Here is a 17,513-nt window from a genome sequence, read left to right as displayed (position 1 = left end):
TTCTCTCCCAGCTCTACCTGGAGATGTCAGGGACTGAACCTTTCTTTAAAAAAAAAAAAAGTCTTGGAAGCTTTAAAAATTTTTTTTCAAAAGATGTTTTGTTTTAGTGTATTTTAAAGTCTGTTTTATGACGTTTTAAAGTGTTTGTAGTGTTTTTGTTTGCCACCCTGGGCTCCTGCTGGAAGAGCAGGATATAAATCAAACAAACCAACCAACCTGTGATCTTCTGCATGCAAAGCAGACGCTCTACCACTGAGCTACAGCCCTTCCCCTGAAGAGGGACAATTCCCAACATCCTTAATAAACTACAGTTCCCAGGATTCTTGGTTTGTGTGTGTGCGTTTTAAATGTACAGTATGGTGTACATGTGTTTACTCAGCCCAATATACCCAAGGCACATGTCTGCCACTCAGCTATCATCCCTCCTTGACAGCCTCCAGCATGCGGCGATCTTTCACCTAGATCTAAGAGCATGGTAATGCAGCCATCTTCCCGAGTTAACTTTTTGTTCTTGCGCAGTTAGAGCCAAATCTCTACCGCCAACAATGTAGGTAGCAGCTGATCAGGTAGGTGCTTGCGTGTAGAGAAAGCTAGAGGCAGCTAGAGATTGCAGATAACAATACTGAAAATGAGAGGTGCCGAAATAGTGACAGATTTGTTGAAATTTTAAAATAGTGACAGGTTTTAAAAAAATCAAAGTCTATTCAGCGAGCGCTGACAAAGCCTAGTTCTCCTCTAACTGATGTTTCCCCATCCGATAGTGCGACTGGGTTTCGTTAACGATTATAAGGAATCGAGAGGGCTTGCGCCTCTTTAACTACGTCCTTTACATCAAACTATTTCTCGTGCGTTTTTTCATAAGAAATGCTCCTTCCCGCTCTCCGTAGGAAGGTCAATGTAACATTTCCGGTAGGCCAGGTTCAGGGTGGTTGCATAGTGTTCTTACTTGCATCTTCAGGGCCTCCGCGATGATCTGAGCCCCACTAACACATTCTTCTTCCTGCTCTTCTGGGCTTTGAGGGGCCATCGCTTTTACGCAGTCTTTCTGAGAAAGGAGAGACGAGAGGCAGGTAACTCAAGTAAGTTGAAGTATGTTTCCTTTGACCAATGAGGAAAACGCTACTGTGCGATTGACACGTCCCCGATCAGTAGAAAAGGCTGAGCGTAACTAATGGGTGGGAAAAGATAACTAAGTGGGCGGAGCTGTGGGACCGGCCCACCTAAAACAATCACTCTTTTCTAATGGGGGGAGGGGGTTGCGGGGACGCGCCGAATAAACGTTTCGGATTGGCCTCTATTTAGTCATACTTAACCAATCCGATCCTTCAAACTGGCAATAATAAAACAGCTGAATGGCTGAGGTAGTTGTTTAAATGAGGAGCAACGGCATGGGTAGGAGATGTTGCAAGGCGTTTAAAATCACTGGTTGTATAGTTTTGTAACCCAGGTGCTGTAAAAAGATCTAGCTGGACCAGATCAAAAATGCTGTTTTATTATTATTTTCTTCATTATCACATTTTTACAGTGGTGGAAATAGCCCTGAAAACTGTTAAGGGGCTGAATGGAAAAACGATAAGAGATAATGTGGCCTTCTATTATATGTTATATTATATTTATAGTGTGGTATTAATTCTTGCATTGTAATATTTGCTATTTTTTATTATGGCTGTATTATTTTGTTTGAATTGTTTTGCAGTTGTTTGCTCGTGTTATAAGTTATTTCAGTTATTGTGTTTTTGCTTTCTTGTTGTAAGTTGCTTTGAGTTCTACTGTTGGAAAAAAGCGACTAACAAATGCCAGTATAAATAAATAAATAAATTTTTAAAAATTTAAAATGTGGCTTAAGGTCCCCACTCTAATATAAAGTGGTGCGCTGGTTCATTTCAAATTTTGCATGCTGTCTTTCAGAGCTAACCCAAGGTGGTTATATAATTCATCACAGTCCATTCTAAATAATAGAACTTTTTTTTTTTTAGAGAAAACTTAAGAAAACTATTGAGGCCAAAAACTATTTTTGGCAAAAAAAAGCCCTAAGCAGTTTACAGAAATTATAAAATCAAAATACATTGTTAAAATTCCATCATTTTAAAGCAGCAAGTCAAAACTGCACAGGGTCACACTCTCAATTATCCAAATAGACCTGAGTAAATAACTGAGATCTTAGGAGACATCCTGCCTTTCCTTCCAAGGTGCCAGACGAAGTGTGTTCTCTCTTTATCCCCAGAACAACCCTTTGAGGTAGGTTAGGATAAGAGATAGTGACTGCCCTAAGGTTATCCAATGAATATTGTGGGTGAACAGTGATTAGAACTTGAGTCTCCTAGTCCCATTCTTACACTAATGGTACACTACACCACAGTCCTTTGCACACATCAGACAAAAAAAGAGAGTAAAACTCACAGTGGAATAATTTTATAAAGTGAAATGATTATTTCACTTTGAGTTTAACCATTTTGTCTGATGCTGTTTTCTTACAATTTATTCAAAGAATGTAAGCATATACCGACACATAAGAATCTTAAAGGGGTGTGTGTGATGTAGGAGAGTCACTGCAGTTGTTGCTCTGTCAATATCAGATTTTATTTGGCTTTTATAGATGTTTCTTCATTGCTAATTTTTATTGCATGGATTTTTAAAAAACATTTTGCTGTACTGTTACTACAAATTGTCTTGTGAGGTTGCCTACCCCTGAAAAGGTAGATATAAATCTTTGGAGTAATTAAATATCAGAAGAAAACTAATTTATTAAACTTGGAATCATTTTTAACATAGGAAATTGCCTTATAGTGAATTAGACCATTGGCCCATCTAGTTCAGTACTGTATACACTGACTGGCAGTGGCTGTCCAGGATTTCAAACAGGTCTCTCAGAGCCCTACCTGGAGATGCCAGGACTGAACCTGGGATGTTCTGCATGCAAAGCAGATGCTCTACCCCCATGTTACAGCTTATTTTTAAAAGAAAAAACAAGATAGCTTTGTAAAGCAATATTTTAAATGGACATGCCAGCTGTCTAAATTGTCATCATTTTTGGTGATAAGAATTAAATCTCCTTCCCTGACCAAATTTTTCCTTTCAACTGCTGCACCAGCTGTCATACTGAGGGTGCTAATTTATGGTGAGAAACTGGCAAGCAGTTTCTCCACAACCACAAGGATTTGGTGCATTCTTGCACATTTTTTCTAGATACAACTGCACTTAAAAACTGGAAAAGCCAATCTCTGTTATTTCAAGAAATTCCAAGCTCTACCTCTCTTTTTGTCTCTATTACAAAAATTACATAACATGCATGAATGTCAGAATTGATGTGTAGCGTTGCCATTTTCTATTGCTATGCAGTAGCAGTAAAATATAATGGCTGGGATTTGTAGGACATGTTTATTTCTCCATGTACAAGGTGACTTTTTCTTGAATAATAACCACATGGCAAACCCCTATGAAACTGAGGGCACTTGTGAAAACTGTTTAATACACCATGAGGCTCTACAGAACAAGAAAAGAACCCTCTGGGTGCTTAAAGTAGGTCTTTGGATCCCAGCCTGTGCCATTTATTTACTGATTTATGCCCCAAAGCTCTAAGGCTTACTGCCTAAGCCGTCCACAGGTTCCCAGGGCAGCTTGCAAAAAGTGAAAATGACAATAAAACAAATTGAAACAGGAGTATTAAAATACCATAAAAGAGCAGTACAGAAGCAGTCAACTGAATTCAAATCAAACACCAAGCAGCATAAAAGAAATGTACAGAGGCTTAAAGACCTTGGAAAACAAAAAGGTGTTTGCTTGCTGCCAAAGTTACATGAAGATAGGTGCTAGGCAAGCTTCTTGGGGAGAGCATCCCACACTTGGGATACCACCATCATTGTGTGGACATCTGAAGAATCCTTATTGAAGATTGAAGACACATAAGAGACAAATATTTTGTGCACAGTGGGGAGGAGAGCCTTTCTGGGAGTCCAGAGTCTGTGAGTTCAAATCCCCGCTTGTGTCTCCTGGGTGTCAAGGGCCAGCTAAAGATCACCCCACAGTGAGTGGCTCAGGGATTACATGCCCTGCCACCTGTGCAGCCGTGGGCAAGCTGCATAGTCCTTAGGAGCCCAGCTGACCCCCAGCTGGCAGTTGCAGACAAGGAAGGGGCTGGCTTGTGCAGCTGTGGCAAGCTGAGCAGGCCCTAGTCAGCTGAGGAGGACTAGCCTCAGAGAGAGGAATTGGTAAACCCCCTCTGAATACCGCTTACCATGAAATCCCTATTCATAGGGTCGCCATAAGTCAGGATCGACTTGAAGGCAGCCCATTTCCATTTCATTTTGTGTTATTTCTGTAGTGCAGCGGTGTGCAGTAGAGAGGAATACAAAAATGTTTATTACAAACAGTTGTTTCTAGCTAACTTCAGATTGTAGTCTAGTTAGGAAGAAAGTGATTGAATATCCAAACTTTTTATTGGGTGAGATCCAGTGGTGCCTGCCCCCTTACTCAATGGACTTCTGCTCATGCAAATGGGGATTTCCCTTCCTCTCCTCCTATGGTTCTCTGCATGACCTCCAAAGGGTTGAGGGACCCTTTGAAGCAGATTGGAGGGGCCTGCGGAAGCTGCGGGTGGATAGAGAGGAACGGAAAGTCCCATCACATCCACTAGTGTGAGGTTGGATCTTCATCATTGCATCCTCTTAGGAATCTTTTTCTGCCCTTCTGGAAAGGGACTGTATAGTCCTACGCCTCTATCATGCTTTAAAGGCAGTTATCCATTATACGGTATTCTAAAAAATATGGTTAAATAGATATTTGATAACTCTGAAAGTACTAGCCAAAGAAAATTAAGTAAAAACATCCTTACTAAATAAAAATAATGCATATATCTTTTCCCCCAAGGGTAAACTGGGACAACTGATTAAACTGTTATGTCCTCTGGTAATAGCAGCTTATAGTGCTATAATCTCTTAAAGTCTCTCTATATATGGGCCTGACTCTGTGCTGTATGTTGCTCACCAGCCATGTATTGACTATCCAGGTGCTTGGTGTTTTCCATTTTGTTCCCCCATTGTATATGATAAACAATGCATCCATTTACCCCTGGCATGCTTCTATCTAATGTTTGTAGGGGCTGCATGATACACAGGACAGTTCTAAAAGCAGGGAAGCATATATGGAGCTGCCAAGGGAAAGAGGTTACTTTCCGAATGCTCTCTTCTCAAATCGGAGGCAGTTTGTCACATATAGTTGAGATGGGGTAGAGCTAGAATTCTCTGCAGTTTAGGGGAAACTACAGAAGCGCTATTTCCTGCAGTGCAGGCAAATAACATTTCTGGTTCCAATTTGGAGTTGGCTTCAGGATGAGCAGGCATTTACCATTTTAGTTTTGCCCTTGAACAAGAACACAGTCTTTTTTGTTGTTTGTGTTCACAATGTAGACTGTTTTGTCATATGATGTGAGGCACTTGCCCAATCTTAGGGTGGATTTGTACATATGTGTTTCTGATCCATCTACGCCACTGGGATATTATTTATTTTACAAAATCACTCTTAACAGAATTTTACCAATCCATTTCAAAAGTAAAAAAAAAATCACATTGTGACTTTAGCAGGTACAAAAGTAATACTTGACTCAGATTTTAACTCAGAAAAATATTTCATATTCTTACCCTTCAGCAATCATCACGTTTCTGGGAGCCAAAATGACCAGATATCTGGCCCTTTGCCAGCTGTGTCCTGTTCCAGAATCTAGATCTGGCCACTGTCAAACAAAAAAGACCAAACTAGTTTGGCATTTTGTCTGTTCCTATAATCTTGCTTGGAATGGAATATGGCATCGGTAGCTGTATGATGGGCACTGGTATTATTGAAGGGATAACAATATTTTAATTTATTTTTGTCTATTACATTGTAGTAGTCCAAAAAAGGAAACAATTTGCTCCTGTCTCTGATGGGAGTTAAAGTGCAGAATTTTGTGCGCTCCATGATAATGTTTCCAGTGGAGTTGCTTGCCACACAGGGATATGTGATTTCCCATCCCTAAAAATCCTCATCATTTTTCTTGTCTTCTAATGTAAACAAACAAATGCAAAGCTGATGAAAGGAAAATACCGACATTCAGGGGTCTTATTTATTAAGTGTATCTCACCCTTCCTTCCAGAGGAGCCCAGGGCAGCAAAAGGAACACTAAAAACACCTTAAAAACAAAATTCTTTAAAACGTGTTAAAACAAAACAGCTTAAAAAACTTCTTTTAAAAAAACAGCTTTAAAAACATCTTAAAAAGCAATTCCAAAATACATGCTGACTGGGATAAAGTCTCTACTTAAAAGGCTTGTTGAAAGAGAAAGGTCTTCAGGAGGTGCCAAAAAGATAAGAGCCTGTCTAATATTTAAGGAAGGAGTTCCAAAGCGTCAGTGCCACAATACTAAAGGTCTGCTTCTTGTGTTGTGTGGAATGGACCTCCTGATAAGATGGTATCTGCAGGACGCTCTCACCTGCAGAGCACAGTGATTGACGGTATATAAGGGATAAGACAGAGTCTTGAGTTAGCAATACTCTTGAAACAATCCATATGCTGATTTCAGTAATACATCTTGCATGTGGCATGATACCATTATTGTACTTGTTATTACATTTATATCCCACTTTTCCCCCCAAGGAGCTCAAGGTGACATATGTAGTTCTCTCTCCATTTTATCCTCACAACAACCCTGTGAGGTAGGTTAGGCTGAGAGACTGTGGCTGACCCAAGGTCACCCAGCAAGCCTGATGGCTGAGTGGGGATCTGAACCCTGGTCTCCCAGGCCTTAGTCTAACACTGAAACCACTGCACCATGCTGGCTGTCCAGGAATAGACAGTAAGGGTTTGTCCATGTCTTTGATCCTACATAGAATTAGTAGTTTCTTTGTCAAGCTGGAAAATTTTAAAGCAGCGGAGTGCTAGCAACAAATCCAGGTTTTATTTCACTTATCAAATTCCTTTTAAAAGTTTATTTATTTATTATTTGATTTATGTCCCGCCCTTCCTCCCAGTAGGAGCCCAGAATGATTTTTTAAAGGGTATTTCAGTTTGACATAGGTGTGTTCATATGCTGCTATCTTTACAAGGCAAAAACGCATTACTTACTGTAGGCTTGATTAAATTCATGTGTCAAGCAATTTGCCTTTGTTGCATATACCTTTTTGGACTCCTTTGATATTGAATCTTTATTACAGCACAGTTATTATTTTTCAGTTTTGCCCTTTGAACTTCAACATGACATTTTTGTCTTAAACACTGTAACCTTTTTGGGACAAGCAGCCATCACTACAGCTGCCACTTAACTTCTTTATTTTTGTCAATGGTGTTTGTGCTAAGTCTATTGACATGGAAGAAATTGCAAGACAGTTTGATGGACTGGGACAAATGTGTCCAGTTGATATATATCCTTTTTGCAGTGATGGACTGCTGGCTTCCAGAGGCAATTGACCATCTCTGCTTTCCAACTTTTCTTCAAAAAATGAGAACAGACATCATTTCTCAAACAGAACTACACGCACAATTAGTGCGGCACTTTCTAGTAGTAAATGTGTTAAGACAATTTTCTTAAAGCCGTAAGTATTACCTTTGGTAGAAATAAAACCTATTTGATGTAAATAATATATGAAGCACAAATTAAACACATGAATGTTCACAATTGTTCTAGCATGAGTTTACACACCATTCTGATAAACTAGAGTTTACACACAATTTGGATAAACTAGAGTTTACACACCATTCGGATAAACTACAATACATTCTGTACATCAGGGGTGGGGAATATGTGGCCCTCCAGATGATGTGGGGCTACAACTCTCAGTATCCCTAATCATTGGCTGTGCTGGCAGGGACTGGAGTCCAACAACATCTAGAGAGCCCCAGGTTCCCTGTCCTTGTTCTACATACTACTTAGGTTGACAACCTGTTTTATGAAATGACTGGGATGCAGAGGAGCCCTTATACACAAGTTCAATTACACTTGCATAAGCCCGTCTCCAGTATCTGCCAATTATACCCACCCACCCACCCACCCCCGCTACCTCTCTGTTTCCGGTTCTGTGCCATCCTTGATTTGCTCAGGAGTGGCTTTTTTCAAGAGCACAATGGATTGCAGAGAGAAGGAAACCCCTGTTGTGTTTATACTTCTATGGGTTAAATCTATGGTTTGTTTGCTTCACTTCTCTGATAGGTTCCAAGTTTCTGCCCAACTATTGATAAGCCTTGACAGGGCAAAACAAAGAGTAGCCCAAGTGGCTAATAGTGTCAACTTGCCATTTCTTTTAATGTGGTCTAGAAATATATTTTACTTTGCCTGAGTTTAACAAGAGACAACTCTTCCAAGTATGAAAGATTTGTTGTTTTATTAAACTATTTATATATCATCTGAATCCAAAGATGTCAAGGCAGGCAAACAAGTTTAAATAACAAAATACTGAAATAAGAAAACTTAAGTTAGAAGCACAATATATCACACAACATTTGGTGGAATATTAGTGGCAATCTCCAAATGCCTTTGTAAAAGTCATGTCTTGAGTTGGTGTCTCAATACTGTGTGGATGCCAGCTAAATTTCAGAGGACAGGGAATTCCAAAGCTGGGGTGCCACCACTGAGAAGGGCCATTCTGAATGTGGCTTCCTGACACACATTCCTGGAAAGACTATACAGAGAGGGGTGTTCCTTCAAGTATTTAAGTCCCAGGTTGTTCAGGGCCTTATAAGTCATATCTAGGATCTTGAATTTAGACTGGAAACATTTTGGCAATCAATGCAAATCTTTAGGAACAGGATATGTTTCAACTAGCAAATTTACTCAAAAGCTGAGCCACCATATTTTACACAAGCTTTCTTCAAGGTCATAGAGTGCATTACAGTAATCCAAACAAGAGGTTATTGCAGCATGAATTACTTCTACCAAGCTACTTTGGTCCAGGAACAGTCATAGCCGATGAACTAGCTGAGAAAATGCATTCTGTGCCCCGGTAGATACTTGGGCTCTAGCGACAAGGTGGAATCAAGGAGGACCCCCACATTATGCATCTGCTCCTTCAAAGGGGAGTGCAACTCTGTCAAGAACAGGCTGTTCACCTAATTCCCAGACCAAGCCACAGTATCTTCATCTTATCTTGATTCAACTTCAGTTTATTAGCCTTCATCCAGCTCATTAGACAATGGCTAGACAATGGTCCAGGATCTGCACAGCCTCGCCTCACCAGATGACAAGGAGAAATAGAGCTGGGTGTCAACAGCATATCAGTAGTACCAAACTCCAAATCCCGATGATCTCACCCAGTGGCTTCAAAAAGATGTTGAATAGCACAGGGGACAGAATGGAACCTTGAAGGACCCCATGGGTCAACTGCCATGGAGTCAAACAGAAATTTCCCCCAATGCCACCTTCTGGAATCAGCCCTGTAGGTAGGAGCAGAACCACTGTGCCTCCCACTCCCAGCTCATAGAGCTGGTCCAGGAAGACATCATGGTCAACAGCTGCTTAGACGTCCAGGAGAATCACCAAGATTGCACACCTACCCTCTCTCTCCTGGAGGAAGTAATTGGTTGGGGTGATCAAGGCCACTTTGGTCCTGAACTTGGGCCTAAAGCCAGATTAAAATGGTTCAAGTCAATCCCATCCACATCTGAGGTTCCCCACCACCTCTTCATTAAGCAACTTGTTTGAAAGATCCTGTTAATAAACACAAGGCTACTGTTTCAGACCTTGTACAAGGAACTGTTGTATAGCTCGAGGAACATATTTCACACTTTGCAGTATAAGCAATGCTGACTAGTGCACATTGTTCCTTGCCCCCACTCCCAGTTCCATTTTGTGGCTTGTCAGAATAAGCTGGTATCAGCAGTTTCTTGTCCAGAATCCTGGACATCTTTTGCAGAATGTGTCACATTAATTTTCTTCAGAGATGATGGCACTTTAGACCTACTAGCTGGATGCCAGATAATAGTCTGCCACCCTGGAGTTAGCAATGTTATGTTGCTGAAACGTATTTAATGTCCAAAACAGTCTAGACCCATTTTAATTTTGGCATTAGTCTAGGATTATTTGTCATACCCTAACAAGGCAAAAGCTTCTGGTAACATAATAGCAATTTAGGAAATGTGTTGTGAGTTAGTTCAGAACTGTGACTCTAGAGCTGCATTTACACTTGCATATTCTGTATTGTATTGGACAGCAAAAGTGCTGATATAATAGTATTTATTTTAAATTATATCCTATTATCTTCAAACAGAAAGCACAACGGCTATTAAGAAAATTATAAAAACAATAATACACATAAAACAACAAAGACACAGTAAGCACAATTGCCGACTAAGAGAAATAACAGCAATAAAACATTCTTGGAGAGATCAACCCAACATGTTGGAATAGTAACATTCAGATATGACAGGGAATGTTTAAATTTTACAGGGTTAGCAGCCATGCTAGTTGTTACTGCCATTGTCACAGGTGCAGTATATGTCTGCAAACTGTGGTGTGGTGGTCAGTGCAACTGGAGTAGAGAGCTTGAGTGCCAACCTAAGATGCAGCCGCATAAAGGGCCATAGGCAAGATGGAACTGGGATGCTGTGTGCTACCAAAAGAAAGAACAAAAATGGGGTTGGGGGTTGGCATGCATTGTACACATGCCAAAATCTATTTTTGCTATATATGCATGACTCCATCTTTGTCCTTTCTATAGCAAATACAGATCCAGCTAAAACTGAAATTTTATCAGTACATTTTGTGCTAAAGTTGAAGGCTGCCTGGGTCACAAGAATGGCTAGCTCTACATGGCAATAGGTTGCTACAAACCTGCTTACAGGCCTCTGGACACACATGGGGAAGAGTGTGCCATGGTTTCTGCCCTCCATCTCTCTTTTTTGCAGGTTTAGATTTCAGCTTAGCATTAGGAGAAATGCCCTGACAGTACAGACTGCCTCAGTAGGCGGTGGGTTTTTCTTCTCTGGAGGTATTTAAGCAGATAATGGGCAACCACCAGTAAGGGGTGCTATAGCTAGATTACAGATCCTCCACTGAATATTGGACTAGTTGACTTGCAAAGCCCCTTTCAACACTGTGATTTTACTTAAATATGTTCCATTTCAATGTTTTCATTTTAGATTCATGGCAGACAGCACTTTTGCTGGCAGCTTCATACTTGTTCTGTTCTGTTACCAAGTTCTCTCTGTAAACATTCACAGAGGGGGACATTATATTGCTGCTGTGTACGAACATCATGTCATCCTGAATCCCAATCCGACAGCTATTACTGATCGACGGTCTGCGTTACAGCTGATGAACAGAAACTTAGACATTTATGAACAGCAAGTAATTGCTGCTGTTAAACAGGTATAGCAATGGCCTTTCAATCATTTTAGGTAAAATGTGATTATTGGAACCTTAGAGATGAACTGGTTTATTGTGGCAGAGACTTTTGTAGGCTCGTATATTGGGAACATTGGATGAAATAGGCAATTGGCTACAGAAGCTCATGCTATAAAGCAGCTAGTTATTATGGAGCCACAGAGTTCTTGGTTTTTTGTTGCATCAGATTATAAGGGCTTCTCTTTTGGAATTATTAGTGAAGAACCTCCTAGAACCTTGAAGATACACCTTACCATATGCAAAAGATATGGAAAGCAGATGGGATTTATCATGGGGTTTTTTGGAAGGGGTGAGACAGAAAATGCTTAAGCCCCAGTGGCAGCTGGTGGCTCCATGTCAGAGGAGCAGTGGAATCCACTCCAGGTTTTAGTCCAAAATTTCAAGGAGCTGTCCAAGTTGCTTCATCACCTCGTGTGTTTTGTGCTTTGTGGGACCAAATACATGGTTTGCCTTCAGGCCTAACCTCCGTCTTTTTCTCAGTTCCTTGGGCACATTACTTGTCCTTTATGACTGTGCAGGCCCCCTTTTTGTGGCAGTGCCCACAAGCTTCAAAAAGTTGGGGACTATGGATTTACAGCCTACTTGGATGCATTGGGCCTGTAACCATGCTTTTCCTAACCACTACCCAGATCCTGAAGGTTGCCTTTAAGGAAAAGACTGCAATGATTACTTAAGGGGTGTCTGCTACTAAAGTCAATAGATATATGTTAGTAGAATACTTTATTGCTTACCACAAAGGTTAGATCAGCAATCAACCTTCATGAAACGTCCCCACAAAAATCTGCATCAGACACAACAGTTTGTGTCCAAGTACCATGTTTCCTTTGCCAATTCCTAACAGTTCTGGCATAAATCCCCAAAGCTTTGGTGAGATTGCTTCTGGGTAAGTGGTTTGTAGAGTTTAGCCAAAAAGAAAAGAGAGTGCTTTTCTCCAGTTCATATAGTAAGGCCACATATGGTCTTATTATTCATATGAATATGTCCAGAGCCTTACAACTATCCAAAAAAAAATTAAATGGAAGTAATACAGTGTTCCATGTGTCTTGATGATTAGCAGCTCTCGAATGGGATTAATACAGTTTGCACAGGCGTTTGTTTCCACTTTAAAAGATTTCAGGTATCCTTCCTTTTTTCTTATTTTGACTGATTGATGTCTTTATTTACTATCAGGGGGCACAGATAATTGTTTTTCCTGAAGATGGAATTCAAGGCTTCAACTTCACCAGGACATCCATTTATCCTTACTTGGATTTTATTCCATACCCCAAGTCTGTGACATGGAATCCATGCAAAGAAGAATACTTGTTCAATGATACAGAGGTACTGGATATAACATTTGCAGAATGTGGGGAAATGCAGCAGAAACATTGGAACTAACTGAATATTTTTTTCTTTAATAGGATTTAGAGGGAGACTTTGTCTGTGATATTTTGCTAGTGCTCCTCCTCCCAGCCCCCAGTGCAATACTGGCATTGCATCTTAAAGTGTTTTTATTTCCACAGCAATCAACTTGGATATCTAATTAAATTTGAAATTAAGGTCTGTGTGGATGTAGCCAAAGTGCCCATTCCTGTAAATGCACAACTATCATTTTCTATCAGTTGAACATGTTTGGCTGTTAAGGGCTAGCTCTACATGCTACAGGTACCAGGCACAATTATATTTAAACTTACTTTTTATATAGACCTACAGGTCAATTAAGATGGAACTGCTGTAACAAGTTTTCTTATGATTTATATCGTACTTTGAGCCAACCCAACAGTTTCTGGACAAATCAATCCTGTGTTATTCACATTGCATATGTACAACATTATTATTATTATTATTATTATTATTATTATTATTTAAAAACCCAAATGCTATTTTCGTCCTCTAAGCTGTCGGACAGCTGTTATTAGTAAAATACGTGATTTACAAGTGATCAGTGGTTTTGATTCTGGAAAATGAAATCTACCCTGACTCCAAGCCCTAAGTTTTTGTGTGTAGCAGGAGAAAGTGTGTATGCTGTATTGCACAAGGATCAAAGACAATTTGCTCTATCAGCTGTGGCAGTACCAATCACTTCTTGAGCTGGGTCTGGATTCACTTTCCTCAAACAGGTGACTGGTGCCGTCAATCTGGACAGTTGATAAAGGTATACTCCAAGGATCACAAGGCACACAGCTGCAATTGTTACATATGGGTTTTTTTGTTTACCCCATAGAGCATTGTTTTGTGTATACTGTTCACCTCTCCTAGTGTAAATTGAACTGATAAGAAAATAGCTTTATCGGGCTGAAATCTTATACTCCTATACTCACTTATCTGGAAATAAGTTCCACTGAACTTAATGAGTCTTACTAGTGAGCACACATTTATAGGATTGCAGTGTCAGTTACGTTGTTGACAGAATATGCAGAGCCTTAGAAAGTTTCAAGTTTTAGAATATTCCAAATCTTACATATTCTTTAAAAATCAGTTGATTAAAACACTAATCTTTGATTTTCTTGGCTGAAAATCTTCGGAATACATTTTTTACATTTATTATTATAGGACTGAATCCAATGAAGTCATTGCATGAGTGGAACAACTTCCACTTGTGCAATGGAACTTCCCTTCTCCCCAGACCCTCCGGAATGTGCTCTGGAGGGTTGGGGAAAACCCCAGAGCATATGTGTGTGGGATACATGGAGGAAGGAAAGGGAGGGGAAGTTGCATTGCATGAGCAGTTGTTCCACTCCAGCAATGACCTGGCTGAATACAGGCATACCCTGCTTAACGTTTCTACACTTAACGTTGCCTTGCTATAACGTACATGCTCCATACATCCCCATACCCCGCTAAACATTCACGCACTTTGCAATAACGTACATTTTATTGGCATGACGTCGCTGCCATCTAGTGGTGATTGCGTGCAGTACAAGTGAAGACAATTGCTTCACTTAAAGTAGATTTTCACTTAAAGTATACTATCCGGTCCCATTGCGAACGTTAAAGCGGGGTATGCCTGTACAACCTATAGAGAGACGCTGGCTCTTCTGGTGCTGATAAAATTATATGTCAACCACTAAAAAGTTATTTAAATAAAAATGCAGTGCTTTTAATTTCTCAATGTTACAGTCTCCCTAATAGTAATATTTTGAGGGAATGTAGTGAAGAGAAAAATTTCAACACAGTGATTTGATGTTTTGGAGGTAAGTTCAAAACATATTGCCAGAATCAGAAGATGAGTGCTCAAGGCTGCAGTCATCTCTCTGCACATTCACTTTGAGTAGAGATGCTTGAGATTGTTTACATCACTTTCACAAGCACTGAACATCTTTTCATAAGGGACCATTCTAAATAATCAGTTACAAGTATATGTGTTAAATTTGTTATTGATGTAACAGCAGATGAACATGACTGCTCAATGCTTACCTCTACTGATAAAACATATTTATAGTAAATATATTTACTTTTTTTCCAGGTTCTCCATCGACTCAGCTGTATGGCATTGAAGAATAAAGTGTTTTTAGTAGTAAACATAGGAACTAAGCAGCCCTGCAAGCACAGTGATCATCACTGTCCACCAGATGGGAGATACCAGTTTAACACTAATATAGTATTTAGTGACAATGGTACACTCATAGCCAGATATCGAAAACAAAACTTGTATTTTGAATGTGCCTTTGATACTCCACCAGAGGTAGATTACATTGTATTTGATACACCTTTTGCAGGCAAATTTGGAATCTTTACTTGTTTTGATATCCTGTTCTATGAACCAACTGTGAACCTTATCAAACAATACAATTTAAAACAGGTTGCATATCCTACTGCATGGATGAACCAGCTTCCACTTCTCTCAGCTGTAGAATTTCAACAAGCTTTTGCAGTTACTTTTAACATCAATCTTTTGGCAGCGAATATCCACCATCCTGACCTGGGCATGACAGGAAGTGGTATATACACGCCATCAAAATCTTTCATTTATTATAGCATGGAGAACATTAAAGGTAAACTTATAGTGGCAGAAATCCCTATTATATCAGAGCACGAAGCCCATTGGGAAAACACTGCATTATCCAACAATAAGATACAGATGAGTTTAAGCTCCCATATGGACAATCAGATTTGTCATAAAGAGGATCAAGAAGCCCACTGTGGGAAAGCAACTGAGGAGGTTCTGCCCATATTTTATGGAGAAATGATGTATGATAATTTCACCTTTATGCCCATAATGAATCCTGAAGGAGATGTGCAGGTCTGTTCCAATACACTGTGCTGTTATTTAAATTATCAAAGACTTTTATCATCTAATGAACTCTATGTTTTAGGAGTTTTTGATGGCATACATACAGTGCATGGAACATACTATGTACAAGCCTGTGTATTAGTGAAGTGTGGTGGTCTTAACTATACCAGTTGTGGGCAAGAAGTCACAAAGGCTACCGAAGAGATAGACTTTCAACTCCAAGGAAATTTCAGCACTTCTTTCATCTTCCCTCTCTTGCTAAGGTCTGGTATTACTCTAGCCTTTGCTGACTATTTGGGCTGGAAAAATAACAACTATGTCATGCAGAAAAAGGGACTATCTTCTGGCTTACTAACAGGTGGTTTATATGGACGATGGTATGAGAAGGATGATAATAAGCATTTGGTACAACCAAAAGTCACGTGTCAAAATGATTAATTCAGGAACCTAATAAAAGGATTATTTTTTAATGGACTCTTGGACTTGAACTCTATATGCTTGAAAAATAACTTTAGGTTGCATGATTCAAGGATCCACAAATTTTGGCTCATCTAAGAGGGGTGTGTTCTTGTCACTGCACTCTAAACTTGTCACATATACAACTATATGCCTGTTGGACACAAGTTGTGAGTCTATACTTGGTGCGGAGCTCCTGGTCCTCAGAGAATGAGTTCAATCCTTTGAGGACAAGGTGGATGACCTGGAGAATCTGAACAAGGCAGGGGGGTTGGCAGACAAGGCCTTCAGGAATGTGATAGTTGCAACCTGCTCCCAGTATTCTGGAGAAAGAATTGCAGGCAAGGAGGGTATCTCTGAGGAAGAGGGAAATGGTTCCTCAGAAGGGACTCATTCCTTTGGGAACAAGCAGTGATCCTCTACTCTGGATGGTGGTAGGATCCTAGTACTAGATGATTTGATCATAGCTGGGAGTGTGGGTGTGCAGACCGTATAGTGACTTCCCTGCCTGGCATGAAGGTTGTGGGTGATGCCTGTTGTATAGATAGTGTTGGGGAGGAGTCAATGGTCATGGTAGTCCTGGAAGTAAAATATAGACTGCTAAGTAAAATGTTGAAAGCCAGGACCTTCAATGTGGCTTTCTCTGAAACGCTACCGATTCCACATGCATGCACAACTGTGCCATCTCAATGTGTGGATGAGATAGTGGTGTCAGAAGGAGGGGTCTGGATTTGTTAGGCACTAGGGAATCTTTTGGGACAAGCCAGACATGTACAAAAACGAGGGGCTCCACACTGTTGGCACTTAAAATCAAGAGAGAGATACTGTATATAACTGTTTATAAGCTAATGCTAGAAGTCATAAGAACATAAGAAGAGCCTGCTGGATCAGGCCAGTGGCCCATCTAGTCCAGCATCCTGTTCTCACAGTGGCCAACCAGGTGCCTGGGGGAAGCCCGCAAGCAGGACCCGAGTGCAAGAACACTCTCCCCTCCTGAGGCTTCCGGCAACTGGTTTTCAGAAGCATGCTGCCTCTGACTAGGGTGGCACAGCACAGCCATCATGGCTAGTAGCCATTGATAGCCCTGTCCTCCATGAATTTGTCTAATCTTCTTTTAAAGCCGTCCAAGCTGGTGGCCATTACTGCATCTTGTGGGAGCAAATTCCATAGTTTAACTATGCGCTGAGTAAAGAAGTACTTCCTTTTGTCTGTCCTGAATCTTCCAACATTCAGCTTCTTTGAATGTCCACGAGTTCTAGTATTATGAGAGAGGGAGAAGAACTTTTCTCTATCCACTTTCTCAATGCCATGCATAATTTTATACACTTCTATCATGTCTCCTCTGACCCGCCTTTTCTCTAAACTAAAAAGCCCCAAATGCTGCAACCTTTCCTCGTAAGGGAGTCGCTCCATCCCCTTGATCATTCTGGTTGCCCTCTTCTGAACCTTTTCCAACTCTAGAATATCCTTTTTGAGATG

General features: G+C 40.3%; 2 protein-coding genes across 8 annotated transcripts in view; one reads left to right on the top strand and one right to left on the bottom strand.

The window, feature by feature from the left end:
• Window positions 1–1,154, bottom strand: part of HACL1 (2-hydroxyacyl-CoA lyase 1) — a 39,303-nt gene extending 38,149 nt beyond the window's left edge. The window contains exon 1 of the mRNA XM_061585625.1: window positions 947–1,154. Coding sequence (XP_061441609.1) covers window positions 947–1,027 — 81 coding nt within the window. The 5' untranslated portion in view covers window positions 1,028–1,154. The remainder of the gene's footprint in view (window positions 1–946) is intronic.
• On the top strand, window positions 467–16,072 carry BTD (biotinidase). Of its 7 annotated transcripts, none has more exons than XM_061585629.1 (5): window positions 520–566; window positions 7,407–7,562; window positions 11,101–11,329; window positions 12,536–12,685; window positions 14,811–16,072. In XM_061585629.1, exons 3-5 carry the CDS (start codon window positions 11,105–11,107, stop codon window positions 16,014–16,016), a joined length of 1,581 nt encoding a protein of 526 aa, XP_061441613.1. In that variant the 5' UTR covers window positions 520–566; window positions 7,407–7,562; window positions 11,101–11,104; the 3' UTR covers window positions 16,017–16,072. The 7 variants fall into 7 exon arrangements, with proteins under 7 accessions (XP_061441612.1, XP_061441613.1, XP_061441611.1 ...); XM_061585627.1 differs by lacking the exon at window positions 520–566 and adding an exon at window positions 593–1,079; XM_061585628.1 differs by lacking the exon at window positions 7,407–7,562 and having other exon boundaries at window positions 467–566.
• The last annotated feature ends 1,441 nt before the right edge of the window (window positions 16,073–17,513 follow it).

Source organism: Rhineura floridana, chromosome 10 (assembly GCF_030035675.1).
Source record: "Rhineura floridana isolate rRhiFlo1 chromosome 10, rRhiFlo1.hap2, whole genome shotgun sequence".
NCBI lineage: Eukaryota > Metazoa > Chordata > Lepidosauria > Squamata > Rhineuridae > Rhineura > Rhineura floridana.
The sequence above is the reverse complement of the archived record's forward strand: the minus strand, read 5'-3'. Positions and strand labels throughout refer to the sequence as shown.

Bases quoted from the DNA above. Each gene is read 5' to 3' on its own strand.
- BTD (XM_061585628.1), top strand. From the start codon at position 11,105: ATGGCAGACAGCACTTTTGCTGGCAGCTTCATACTTGTTCTGTTCTGT. The intron at 11,330-12,535 runs GTATAGCAATGG...ATTTACTATCAG, and splicing joins TAATTGCTGCTGTTAAACAG to GGGGCACAGATAATTGTTTT. The intron at 12,686-14,810 runs GTACTGGATATA...CTTTTTTTCCAG, and splicing joins ACTTGTTCAATGATACAGAG to GTTCTCCATCGACTCAGCTG.